Source organism: Chelonia mydas, chromosome 8 (assembly GCF_015237465.2).
Source record: "Chelonia mydas isolate rCheMyd1 chromosome 8, rCheMyd1.pri.v2, whole genome shotgun sequence".
NCBI classification, from domain to species: Eukaryota; Metazoa; Chordata; order Testudines; family Cheloniidae; genus Chelonia; species Chelonia mydas.
In genome coordinates, this window is record NC_057854.1 from 49,568,150 (window position 1) to 49,582,233 (window position 14,084).

At 48.0% G+C, this 14,084-nt stretch overlaps 1 protein-coding gene across 1 annotated transcript in view; it reads left to right on the plus strand.

Moving 5' to 3' along the window:
• PAPPA2 (pappalysin 2) overlaps positions 1-14,084 on the plus strand; it is a 175,689-nt gene that overhangs the window by 126,316 nt on the left and 35,289 nt on the right. The window contains exons 18-20 of the mRNA XM_037907043.2: positions 1,715-1,883; positions 4,560-4,692; positions 8,973-9,082. Of these exons, the coding sequence (XP_037762971.2) occupies positions 1,715-1,883; positions 4,560-4,692; positions 8,973-9,082 (412 nt within the window). The remainder of the gene's footprint in view (positions 1-1,714; positions 1,884-4,559; positions 4,693-8,972; positions 9,083-14,084) is intronic.

Consider the following 14,084-nt stretch of genomic DNA (forward strand, 5'->3'; position numbering starts at 1 on the left):
ATTTCTGCAGCACACAATGGCTCCCCTGCTTTTCAGATCTGATAATCACACTCAAAGATGTGCAAGGAAATTAAAACTGGCTGGCTGGCTACCTGTTGTGTCCTAGAAACTTTTAGCTGCTGCCTCCTAGGACTGTGTCTGCTGGAGGTGAGGGGCGGAGAAGGGAAAAAGTGAGGGATCAGTCCTGGACAATGAAAATCATCATTAAACTTGTAGAAAAGTCCAACAGCAAAGGAGTAAAAAATCTGGGAGACTTACGAGCGGTCAAAAGATTCTAGAGCAGGGTCAGCCAGGAATAAGTAAACACTGAATTTAATAAGGATCCTGTCTGCAATTATATTAGCTAGGGTAAAACTCACCAGAGCTACCAGTCCTAATGCATCAAGGGGTGTAAACTCATTCGTGGCTGGAGTCACAAAGACTTTTCTCCCCCATTATATGAGTACTGCTCAGTTGTCCCAGTGCATCGTGGGGTTTTTATGCCTTCCTCTGAAGTATGTGGTATATAGATGGTTGCCAGCAATGGAATACTTGAGTAAATGGACTGTTGTTTTGTACATTTTTCTTTTTCATTATTTTTTTGGCAAGGATTTAAATGTTATATTGTTTTAGCAATACAAGCAGATATGGGTCAGTTCTGGTATGGCAATTCCTATACCAGAAAGATATTTACAAATTGGACGGAGTACAGAGGAGAGCCACAAAAATGATAAAGAGGCCAGAGGGATTTACTGATGAGGTACATTTGAATGAGCCAAGTATATATCGCTTGGCTACGGGATAGGGCACAGAGATGGAGTGCACGTATCAGAAGGGTTTGAGAAGCATGGATGGAGAAGAATTATTAGGGTGGCACAAGGGGAAATAGCTGGGAGGGGGCCAGGGGATGAAACTGAGGAATGGAAAATTTCAGCTAGAGAGGGAAAAGTTTCCTGATAGTGAGATCTGTTAGATTGACGTAATCTCCCAATTTAAGTGAAGGAAGCACCATGACTTTGGACATTTAAACCTGTACTGGGCAAAGCACTAGGAAATGTGCTGTAGGAAGCAGTGCTACATAGGGAAAGGCCTGGATAATTAAGGCCCTGATTAAGCAGCACAGCAAACTCATGCTGAAATCAAGGAGAGTTCAGCACATGCTGAAAGGTAAGAGTTTTGCTGAACAGGGATGGATTTAAGCATGTGATTAAGTGTGTTGTGGAAGTGGGGCCTAAATGAGTCAGAGCCTGGTCCAGCAAATCACCTAAGCATGTGATTAACTTTCAGCACATGATTAAACCCTGGGGCTCAAGCAGAGGTTTCAGTGCTTTGCTGAATGGAGGCCTTAATGTCGTTTCTCTGATACTATGCTCAGACGAAGGCAGCTCTATTTGCAGAACTATGTGTTGTTCAATATTGATTATTATTTGCAATCCTAATAACACAAGCTGCCAAACATCCACTCAGATTTGCTTGCAGGGGGTATTGTTGCTCTCTTCTCCACTCCCCTCCCTTTCCCTTCTCCTTGCTCCCACCGCAGTTGATCAGCGGGTGTTGTGGGCTTCAACACAGTTCCAGCCAGGAGCTTAATGGGAACTTCCTTTAGTCCAGGGGAAAAGGCGTAAGCTGAAGACACAGAACTAAAAGCGCCCTCTTTCGTAGGTGAGCATTTGCGGCTTTGGGATTGCCCTTTGGGTGTGTGGTACAGTAACTGTCTTGTGCGTGTGTTCCCCAGAAAGTTACTGAAGATCCACTGCCTGGAAAGTGGAGTCTGGGAGGAAGGCAGCTGCGTCCCAGTGCTGTGCGAGCCGCCCCCTCCTGTCTTTGAGGGGATGTACAACTGTACCCGTGGCTTTGAGCTGGACACCCAATGTGTGCTCCGCTGCAACCCGCAGAGCAAAAGGGTAAGAATGACTTCTTTAAGGGGGAATACAAGAGCACAGCAAGCCTGCTGGAGGACACCCTGGCGACTTTGTTTGGGTATGGCTTTGAGCTGGCCTGAAAGCAGCGTGGCTAGCTAATGAGATGCATTGCAAAGGATATTCCGTGCCCTGGTTCTGAATTTATTTGCTGAACTGCAAATCCATGGTGTACTTGCTGCAGTCAGCATCTAGGATGGGATTTCCTTGGGAGCCTGCCAGAGACATTTACACTGGAGTCTTGCAGGTGAATAGAGGACTTTTTCTCTGTCAGTTCAGTAGAAACGAGGGCCTTAATCATGTGAACACTTAGCCGTGTGCAACTCTCATGTGTTAAAGTTAAGTATGTGTGTTTAGTGAACAACTGGGGCCAAAGTAAAGGAGAACTTGAAACAGGCCCTGATTCAGCAAAGTACTGAAGTTTGAAGGGGACTTAAGCATGTGCTTAATTTTAAGCACATGCTTAAGGGCTTTGCTGAAATGAAGTTTGGATTTCTGTGTTTGGCTTGAATGGACATCAAGACAACTCCTAGGATTTAGAGCAGAAACTGGCCTGGATTTCCTGGCCTACCTGGGACAGATGCTGGTGCCTGCATCAGAAACCAGCATCTACCACAATGCTCTGCAACTGACCCAATCCATCTCCTGTAAAAGGGGGACATGAACTAATATACAAACCAACAGCAAAGCTGAAAGTGAGCAATATTTCATGACTTATCCAGCTGTTTAGCACAATAGCTATAGGATCCACACCTCAGTCGTCTTGCTACGCTGCTTTATTTTGTTGAAGTGTTGTGCGCATGCGCACGCATGCACACAAATCATAGGGGCCAGATGAGAGTTAAGAATGCTAAAATGGGCACCTTGGCTCCTGGTGTAGGAGAGTGGGAGACAAGTTTGTGTCCTAATTTTGTTCCGTTCCAAACTGAGCCCCATGCATTACCCAGCCCTGGGCAACAAGACCTGCAAGCTGCTTGAATTATTCAGGATAAAATAATTCAACCCAACAGGTATTTAACAAATGTAGGCCTGTCTTCTGTTCACAAAATATCTGCAAAGCCATTGTAATTTATTTTAAAGGTTAGTTTGTCATTTACAGTTGTTCAACAAATAATTTTGCAAAGAATTTTTCTCCTGTATTTATATGCACACTGGTCACGGTGAGCATTTCTTAGCTGTTGTTGTTGCCCAAATACTGTCTCCCTCACTCATGTGGCACTGGTGTGTCCCTTAATTGGGTGACCTAGACGTTGGTCTACACTTCAGAGCACTGTATAGAACTTTTTGTGCACTGTAGCAGGGTCCACACGGCGAGTCAGTGTGCGGCAAGCTAGTGCATTGTAGATCCACACTCTAGCTTGCCATGTGCTAACTCGCTGTGTAGACAAGCCCTCGATAAACAAGAGGAGCCAACGTTGTCTGTGGACATTCAGAATTGTTTGTTTGAATCTGGCATCCAACTAATGGAGAGCCTTTCAGAATGGGTGTGAGTGCATTTCCATGGCAGAGCCCCATGAATGTTTCTTTGCACTGGTATTTGCAATGCTCCCTGCTCATGTTCTTGCAAATGAAAATTTACTCGCTCGAATGCTCATGAAGGAACAGAAGTACTGAGCTGCTTACTGACCCTTTATCTGTGGGCCAGGTAACCTGCTATCGCCTGATCCCTGGCCTCAAAGCCATCCCTGGGAGATGAATTACTCGGCTCAGGTGGCACTGAGGCCAGCTCCCCTTGGAGGGCCAGCCAACTTTGTGACAGCAGAATGCAGATGTAGCATTGGCAGCTGCTCTGCAGATCTGTTTATTTTGGTATATTTGGGTTAGATTGTAAGCACTTGGCCTGGGATTTCTTTCTCTCCCGTCCAGTTGTAGGAAATCTCAGGTCTGTTGTCAATGCCTTTGTGATGCAATGGTTTTCCTGGGGTCTTGTAGACTTTAAGAACCGAAGGGACCATCGTGATCCTCTAGACTGACCTCCTGCACATCACAGGTCACACAATCTCACCCAGCCACTCCTGCAATAGGCCCATAACCTCTGGCTGCGTTACTGTGAGGACCAATAAAACCCAGCACCTGGGAGGCAGCTAATGGGTCCCAAGTGGAGCTAAGCTCACTCTCCCAAAAGGGCCAGCCCACCCAGCGACTGTCACGCACTCTTGTAATACTCATGGAAGAAAATAATTTGTACTGTCAACAATTCTGCTTGTTTTTAAATGAAAGGTTAATTGCTGCTGGGGCAATTTGCAGAAGGACTATTGCAAGTGTCTCATCGAAATACATGTGGTGAATTTCCTGTGATGGGATCAAATTGCAATGTGGAACAGTTTGCTTCATAAGCATTTGGTACTGGCCATCATAGATTGGATTCCTCCATTTTGGCATAACTTATAAAAGGCTGCATCCTGCTCTCACTGTAGTCGATGGAGAATTTTGCCTTTGATTTCAGTGGGAGAAGGGTCCTCCTAAACTTCATTTTGTGAAATTGATGTTAGTGGGGAAAAGGATAACATGATTTAAATGGGCTCCAGTGGGAGGCAGGTTATTCTTTCTGGTATAACTACGTGTGGCTAGGACAAGGGGAATAGACACAAAAGCCATTGCAGAGCCTCTTGTACTAGCTGTACAGTGCAGTAATGTGGATTCCTCTCTTTGCTTTTCTAGGTTCCTATCCTTTGTACTAAAGAGGGCTTGTGGACAGAGGAGTTTAAATTGTGTGAGAACCTGCAAGGCAATTGTCCTCCACCTCCAGAGCTGAATTTAGTGGAGTACAAGTGTGAAGAAGGCTATGGCATCGGTAAGGGCAAAAAAGGATGTTGATTTCTGATCCAAACCCGCTTCTCTTGGAACAGGCTATTTGTTGAGTCAACTGGGTCTACTGTGGTCTCAGAGGACTAAGTGAAAGGTCACGCTGACTCCTTTGCTGCTCCAGTAACATTTAAATTTCTGACAAAGTTCCATTTTGTTTTTAGCCTTCTGTCTGCACATTAAGCCAGTTGGGCAGTTTATGGATGTACATAACATCTGGCCATGTTAGCAGTAGAGCTTTAATCCTAATGCTGGCTTTGGGTTAAGGATGTGTAGTTTCATGAGGCGAAGGAATATGTCAGCAAGGCAAACCACAGCCATTTGCAGTATTCTTACACCCTTTGCAGTTGTTTTTACTGTGGGTGGTTGTGGTGGTGATGGTAATTCCTAGAGGGATGACCTGAGTTACCTGGCATGTGAAACTGGGCAATTTTACTCTTCACGGGTCCATGCAAACTGTTTCTTTGGTCTAAATCCACTTGGGTTTATATCCTTCCCGCTTTAAAGCAACACTCAATCATAGCTGCCACATCGGACTTGGCTTTGTGTCTAAATGGAGTGTTAATGCAAAACCCACATAGTTTTCAGTGCAAAACCATAAATCACCCAAGTTTGATCAAAACTGGGCCCAGGCTGGTGAAAAAGGCCAATTAAGTTTTGCAAAACTTCTGACAAGCCTGGTATGAGTTTGGGGCGGGTGATGAAACCCAGGCATTTTCCCATGGCTGCAGGCTCCATTCGGAACATTTTGCACAGCTGTAATTTGCTTTTTTTAAGTTCTTTATTAAATTTTAAGAAATAAAAAGATCAAGGGCTAGATCCACAAAGAAATTTAGGCATCAAACTGCCACTGCAGGCTCCTACATTCAAAAGTTAGATCCTCCTAAACCCTGCTTAGCTGCCACCTAACCCTTTAGACACCTAAGTTTCCACCAGGGAAGTGCCCTAGGTGCCTACATTTCTGCCAGTGAGTATGCACACAGTCATCTATATTGTGATGCACCTGAGCTGGTGGGCCCCGGTGGGATTTTCAAAGTAGGCATTCCCCCCTCTGCTTCACCTGTGGGGCCAATCCTGTTGATGTGCTCACAGGCAGCCTCTCAGCATACCTGCCAAATCAAGCCCCCCACAAAACATGGCAGCAGTTGTGACCCTGCTGCCTGCGTTCAAATCCTCAGTCTGCCTGGAACCTCCCAGGTGAGTGCCCTACCCACTGGGGTGTAGGGTACGCTGGGGTAAGTCTCTTTGGTTGAAGCTGTACCGCTTTGTGTGAAGTGTTTTAAATAGTTATCGGAGCAGGGATTGGAACTCAGTCTCTACGGTGCCTGCCCGAACTGCTGGGCTGCCGAGTTGTTCCCACTCTCTCTGACCCGATGACTGCTGAAAGTATTCCCTACCAAGTGGAACAGCTCCCGCAGAAGAGAGGGAGGACCACGCCAGAATATGCTGTAGCCCCGTGGTAGGGCACTCACATGGAAAGTGCAGACCTGGGTTCAAGTCCCTGCTCCACATCCAGCAGAGGGCGGGGATTTGATCCCAGCTCTCCCACAGCCTGGGTGAGTGCTCCAACCACTGCACGATAGCACATAAGGCAATTGCCACCACCAGTGTTTTTTTGTGAGACTGGGCTGGCCTGGCTTAGGTGCATACCTGCAGGAGTAGGTTCACAGCTCTGAATCAGAAGTGGAGACAGGTGCCTGCCTCCAGCCAAGAGATAATCCCCTAACTCCCTCTGCAGAGCGGTTCTTAGGCCGCACCCCTCGCCTCACCACATCCTAATAGCTGTCTTACGTGGCTCCCCGCTCAGCTTGGCTTTTGAAGACCCGTGTCTTAGGTGCCAAACTCTCCCCATGCATTGCATAGGGAGCGTGGGCACCTAACTCAGGGCAGTGAATTCCGCCGGGTGGCAGGTGGCCTAAACGGCAGGCACTGCAAGGCTGAGCCTAAGTCTGTGGATCTAGCCCCAACAGTACAAACACACCAAAATATTGCCTGAACTTATCAAAACATGTTAGAGAGGCAGCGCCATCTAGTGGAAAACACATTAGACTGATGCTCAGAATACCTGGGTTCTAGTCCCATCTCTGCTGCTGACTAGCTGTGCGACCTTACGCAAATGACTGCACCTTTCTGTGCCTCAGTTTCTCCTCCCACCCTTCCTCTGTCTTGTATGTTTAGATTGTAAGCTCTCTGGCCCTTCTTATGATGTGTTTGTACAATGCTCAGAACGATGGGGCCCCGACCTCAGCTGGGGCCTTTAGGCATTATTGTCACAATAATAATAGTTGGTTTTAGTTGATATAACAACAATACAAATGAGACCCAAAGCAATCGTAGCAAAATAAACTTAATAACACTAATATCCTCCTCCACCACAATAAACAAATACTGCCTCCAGCCTTCAGAAACAACACTCAGACCAGCTCCCCTGGTTTGGAATGCCCCGGTATATGGAAGAGTAAATCACCTCTATCCGTGGCATTATGTAAATTCACATTGGTCATAACATTCGTACAATGAAAGCTGCTTCATTAACCCTAAAGCATCACAGTAAAGATCCCTGTGGCATTGTCCCATGTACAGTTCAGTGCCTTCAAAGGATAGTTCATCTTCTGTCTTCCTCCGGGAGGAATTCTGTGCCAAAATCTTTTTAAAATTCTGTACACAACATTTTAAAATTCTGCAAAATTCTGTATATTTTATTTGTCAAAATAACACTATATAATCCATGCCAGTTTCAATTATACCTGTCAGAAACAATGTCCGTAACAATACAGACACAAAAAAAACCCAAAAATTTCCCCCCAGGAACAGAGAGTTAAAGAAACCCCTATGAGAACCCAGTTTCTGTTTCTCCGCTCCCTCCCCACCAGAGCCCAGCTGGGAAGGCCAGACACCCACACTCCTCCCCCCCAGAGACCAGCCATGGGGCACCCCCTTTTCCCAGACACCCGCACCCTTTACACCTCCAGAGCCCGGGGATCCAGAGGAAGAAGCAGCCTGATGCTGCGTCCTGGGTTTGTATGGAGTTTCCTGCACACTGCCTTCTTCCTTCAGGGTGTGCAGGGAACTGCAGCTGCTGGGGGTTCTCCAGCTCCATCCTCCTCCCCCTGGCAGTGTCTTCTATTTGCAAGCTGGGGAGTTGGGCTCTGCCAGGTCCAGAGGTCCCTAGTGGCGGCCAGCCCCTCTGCAGAGCCAATTCTGTTGGGGGGCGGGGGGGAGGAATTCTGTAGAGAACATTAATTCTGTGCAAATTCTGCATTGCACAGTGGCGCAGAATTCCCCCAGGAGTAGTGTTTGTACCTTTTTACCTGTGTAGCTGCCTCCATGCTAGTGATTTATATTAGGCTGAGATAATTTTTTTCCATTCTAATTAACCTTTTAGCCTCAAGATAATCAATCTTTTAGCCTTCAGCTCTTAGGAGCCAGGCCTTATTGTACTGCCATAGGACAAGAAGTCAGTAGTTGTGGCCAGCTTGCATTCCATCATTTAATACCCCGTTGATTGTGTAGAACACAGTGCTGTTCTGTGCTCCGCTGTCCTTCCTGCAGTACCCAGGAGGCTGGAAGACATAAACTATGGACAGGTCTCTCGTTCCAGAATTTTCAAACAAAGATCTGCACTGCAAAGTCTGATTTGTGGGGATGTTTTTCAGAAAGTCCAAATGTTACAGGTTATATAGTCATTTGCATAACCAATATATTTTATTCCCTTAGGGCTAAATCCCAATTCCACTGAAGTCAATGGAAATTTTGCCTCTAACATTGTTAGGACCATGGTTTGGCTTGTTGAAGATAGTGTAGGAACCACAGTAGGATCATTGCTAGATATACAGGACAGTCCTATTTTTATGGGTCTGTCCCATGTCCTGCCAGCCGAGCTTGCAAGACAATATAGAGTCACCAGTGCACAAGAGTCACTTCACCACTTTCTAGGTGCTTCCTTCTGCAGAACATTTGACTTTGTGTCCTCTGACTTTTCAGTTCAGTTCTGGGGTGGGCAGCATAGCTGTGTGAACCCCAAGATTCTCCCATGATTGGTTGGGATTTTGGAAGGGAATTCTAGCCCAATCCCCAGAACTGGCAAATAGAAGGTCTCTCCTGGGTCTGCCTCTATCACACTGTAGTGCCTAGTTCTTAGCACTGGTGAAACCCCTTTCCCCCTATAACATAAGTCCCTTGTTATCAAAGAAAGTGCTACAGAGTGTGTAGCCCATAAATGTAATGATCTATTGGTGAGTCTCCAATCCTGTGTCTCTTCTGTCCCAGGTGCAGTGTGCATACCATCCTGTATAATCCCTCCCAGTGATGCAGTGATGCTCCCCGAAAACATGACTGCTGACACTATGGACCACCGTCTGGAACCTACCAGAGTCCAGGTAAAGGGGGTGTGGGGGGGGGGGCGTTGTCTCTCTGATTAAGGTACACTGAGACAGAATGATTCCTGAGATGTGAAGGTATCATTTTGATTCCATTGTAGCTGGCTCCCAGAGCAGCTTTCAGCAAATTCTGGGGATTGAAGGTGAGGCTTAGCTTATTTACTGATTGCCTGCATGGTTCCTCCCACCCCCATACCTCCCATGGTGTTAGAGTAAAGAATGGCAGGCCTGTGGGAAGAAGGAAGAGAGAGATTGGGAGAAGGAGGGAGCTTGGGAGAGACACAAACGTTCTAGGGAGGGGAGTGTTCAGAGAACAGTGAGCAAGTTGGAGAAGCCCCTCCTGCTACCAGCTGCGAACAAGGAGCGAGCAGCCATCTCTGCCTAAAGAGCAGTTCTACCTTAAAACACCCAGGCAATCGGACACAACCACGGAGCTGGATTTAAAGGCACTGGACTTCTGCAGGCCAACCCTGCCATTCTCTGGGAGATGTCAGGGCCTTAGTGCCTCTGACAATCAAGCCACCTATTTACAGGCCTGAATATGGAACTAAGTGCTTCCCTTTAGACATCTGTTATGGAATGGTCATAATGTATTAAAGGGAGGTCTGGTAGTGCTGCCTATCGTTAACTTCCCACAACACATCCCATTATAAAACCTTGTTTTCAGTTGTTTATACCTTTGCCAACCTTTAACCATTAAGGGTGACATTTTCCAGGCTGGGTGTCAAATGGTTTTGGAATGTTTCAGCACAAATGGCTCAGCCACTTCCAAAAACCAGATTAGGGAAAAATATATTGTTTTGCCCAAGTTAAAAAAAATTATTCCTGGAGGAGCTCTAGCACCCCCATGCTTTGGAGCAGACACTTGACGTTTGGCAGGGGGTGGCCTTTGTGTCAGAGCTTGGCCTTGCGCCATCTGTGTGAAAACCCACCCACATTTGGCCAAATTATAAGCCCTTGAAAAGACTCCGTTCACACATGATCTGTAGATACTTGTTAGACTTTGGCAGCTAAATTCTCCAAAGCTTCTGTCTGCACTGGGAATGCTCCAGCCCAGGGATGCAGGGGCTGAGCAGGACTTTTCCTGCAATTGCTGCTCCCTGCTGCTTCTAGCTAGAGTGGGGCCAGGCACCGGAACTATGACAACAGAACTTGTTTCTCCTACGCTCTCAATGACCCTCTGCCTGGCACCCAGGCAGCCTGGAGGAGGTGGAAACTGCCTGACTGAAATGCAGCGGGAGGACAAGAGCTGGGGTCTGAGAATGGAGTGGTGTGCTGGAAGGAGTAGACTGGAATAAGAAGCATGGGAGGGGGCGTTACCCGGGTTTTCAGAACCCACAACAGGGGCAACTTAGCTATTTTACTTTAGGCAGTGTAAGGAATAAATCAATAGGAACTCAGCGATTCTGTCTGATCAAGGAGTAATGCAAGTAAGCGTGCTCTATCTAAAACTGAGGTTTATTTGATTTAAGCACACACAAACATAAGCAATAGGTTTAGAACATTCCAGACATTTACCTAACATCTGGAACGGTATTGAGTAATTAACAGCAGGTTCGCAGTGGCCAGTTGCTCACCCACCGGAGAGAAAGGGTGTCAGGAAAAACATCCCTCAAGGTGTCATCTGAGGACTGCGCCAAAGTATACTTTATTAGCTAATTTTTTATAATTAACTTTTATAAAACACATAGGTTATAATGACCCCTACTGTATTATTATTTTTCAAAATTTTTATTAACTTTTAATATTAAATTTTTTAATATTAGAGGCATTTAGACTTAAGGTTTTTTCATTATTTGTTTGTTTTTTATTTTGATTAGCAGAAACTGCCAGCTAGATATGACCTTGCTTTTGAAAGCCTGTTTTTAAATTAACCCTTAACTATGTGGTGGTCTATTTTATTAATTTAGGGTGGCTGAATGCACATACTATGGTTGCAATTAACTTGATTACATTTTGGAGTATACACACCCTTTAAATCCAGGGCAACAGAGGAACTGGAACAGGGAAGCATAGGGGAGTGTGAGACAGAGGGGTTCAGGGTAAGACTGAGATCAGATGAGGACCTGGGACTGGCTGGGTGGGGAGCTGGTGGGGTGACTGGGACTGACGGGGGTGAAGAGCTGCTGGGGTGGAGGAGGAGAGACAGGACTGGTACAGGGACAGGCTAGAACAGGGGTGTGCAAACTACGGCCCGTGGGCCGGATCCAGCCCCTCAGGGTTTTGGATCTGGCCCACGGGATTCCCATGCCGCTCCCAGACGAGGCCGGCACCACATGCCTGGGGGAGGGGAGGCAGAGGGCTCTGTGCGCTGCCCTCGCCTGCAGACACTGGCCCCCGCAGCTCCCATTGGCTGGGAACAGGGAACCGCAGCCAATGGGAGCTTCAGGGGCGGTTCCCACAGGTGAGGGCAGCATGCAAAGCCCTCTGCCACCCCAGGGGCCTCAGGGACGTGGTGCCGGCCGCTTCTGGGAGCGGCGCGGGGCCAGGGCAGGCAGGCAGGGAGCTTGCCCTGGCCCCGGTGCGTGCCGCTGCCACCCCAGAGCCACTCCAGGTAAGCGGCGCTGGGCCGGAGCCTACACCCCGAACCCCTCTTGCACCCCAACTCCCTGCCCTGAGCCCCCGCCACACCCTGCACCCCAACCCCCTTCCCTGAGCCCCCGCCGCACCCTGCCTGCACTCCAACCCCCTTCCCTGAGCCCCCTCATACACCCCGCACGCTTCCTCTGCCCCAACACCTTGCCCTGAGCCCTTTCCTGCACCCCACACCCCCTCCCACACTCCCTCCTGCACACCACACCCCCTGCCCCAGCCCTACATTCATGGCCCTGCGTGCAATTTCCCCACCCAGCTGTGGCCTTCGGGCCAAAAAGTTTGCCCACCCCTGGGCTAGAGGGTACATTGACAGAAGGGGTCAGTCTTGAGGGGAGCAGGCCCATTAGAGCATACTCCCCTCTAGAACCTGGACTGGAACCCAAGAATCCAGAGTCTCAGCATTCCCCTGCTGTCACCAAATAGCTGTGAAGCCCGTTGCCAAAGTGTGTCCCTTTAGAGTCTAGTGGCTGGTTCACAAAGAGGGCAGTAACTTACAACTGCTATCAGTCTAGTCTCTCTCTTCCCGTTGGTGCCCCATCCCAGTATCTCCTGCTGTACAAACTGGAAAAACAGAAATCCCATCAAGTAGAATCACATTGACACCACATGGGTCATCAGCAGGAACCTTTAGATCCACCACAAAGACCTCTGCCCCTTGAGCTACAATGATGAGTACTAGAAGAAAAGCCCATGAGGAAACTAATAATTCTGTCTTCAGAGCAGCGTTTGGGTAGCATGCAGTAAATAAGGCCTGGGGGCCACCCTTTGAACAAAGAGGAGAAAACCAAATATTGGCTAGCTGCTCCTTCAGTGAGTGCTGTCCATCCTGCGCACTGCATGAGGCATGTCACTGAATGCTTTGTCATACAACATATGCACAAGGGGGCCAAATCAGGATTGCACAGGCAACCTTAATTCAGGCATTTCCTAACTGGCAAGTGCTTGAGCTTGCAACTTTAATGTTCTTGTAACGGTTTCCGTATGTAATATAATATGCAGTACAAAGACACAGATGAGAAAGTGTCCATCAACCGCTTTGGACTCTCGGGGGATGGAAAGTGCTGCAGAAATCCAGGAGGAGATTTAGGAGCACAAATCCCACTGATTCTTCAGTGGGACTTGTGCTTCTAAATCCCTTAGGTGCTTTTGGAAAGTCTCCCCCCATGGGCTGCTGTCTTTGGCAAATACACGAAACGACATAGATATAGGAGTTGAAGCCACACACAAAGCCAAAGCAACACTCGTGTCTGGCAGACTCACTAGCAGCTCAGACTAAACTTCCACCAGGCGTCTCAGGGCTCTCTCACCTGTTGACAGCTCCAGGGACTCATTGCAGATTGTTTCCAATGCTTGATGGTGGTGAAGTGTGGAGCTTCGCCATCCCCCCAACTGCCCTCTCTTCTTCCCTCCCCTCATGCGCTTTCCAGCAGAAAGGCTCAAATACTTGGGATTATAACATCCAAAAGCGGCTCCGCCAGGGGTAATATTTCTTAAAATAAAAATGAAACGCGTCAGAGGGGGTGGAAGAGAAGCAAGTAATATTATTGGGAGCCAGTGTTCTCCTCCAGCCACCTTTCTCCCCTCCTGGGAGCTCGTAGGAGGCTCACGGTTACCAGAACTTCATGCCTGTGGATACTCCCGTGCGTCAGTTTGAATCAGACTCACTGCAAATCACCGGCTGGGGGAGGGCTGTGGCATGTGGGATCGTTAGCTAGGTCTTGGAAGGAGGCCTCGGGTATGAAGGATCATATCGTTCAGCTCTGCGGGACGCTGGCTTTTGGCTTTCCTTCCGCCAGCACCATCGCCTCTCGTGAATGGGGGGTGGAAGAGAGCAGGGGAAGGGGTTATTTTAAGAAAATGTCTTCCCTTTGCCAGGACCTGTCACTGAAACATATCGTTTTATTTGCTCCCTTCGCCTCTGCTCCTTCCTCCCTCCCTGCTGATAGATAGACATTTATTTCTTCCCTCGGAGCATGCACGGCATTGGCAAGCACGGCATTGGCCCTTGGTCAGGCACCTACGCAGCAAGAGCTGCCATTCCAGTGGAGAAGGAAAGGGTGGGGGCCCACAATGGGCCTATTTACTTAGAGTGACACAGGTGAAAATAGTAGGGTCACGTTCCAGTTCTGACTCCGCCACTGACTGGCTTCATGCCTTGAGCAGGTCACTCCATCTCTCTGCCCTAATATCCTCATCTAGACTATGGGGGGAGGGGTAATACTGTCTTCATCTGACAGGGCTGTGGGGAGGATCAGTTACTTAATGTTTATACCCTGCCGAAGCATTCTGCATGGCTGTTAGGTAAAAGGAACTGAACAGGCTCGGCTCCCTCAGCCAAGCGCTCTGTGCCGCTGTCCTGGCTGGAATTTGGCGACCCTGAATGGAGAGTGATGGCCGAGGGATAGAT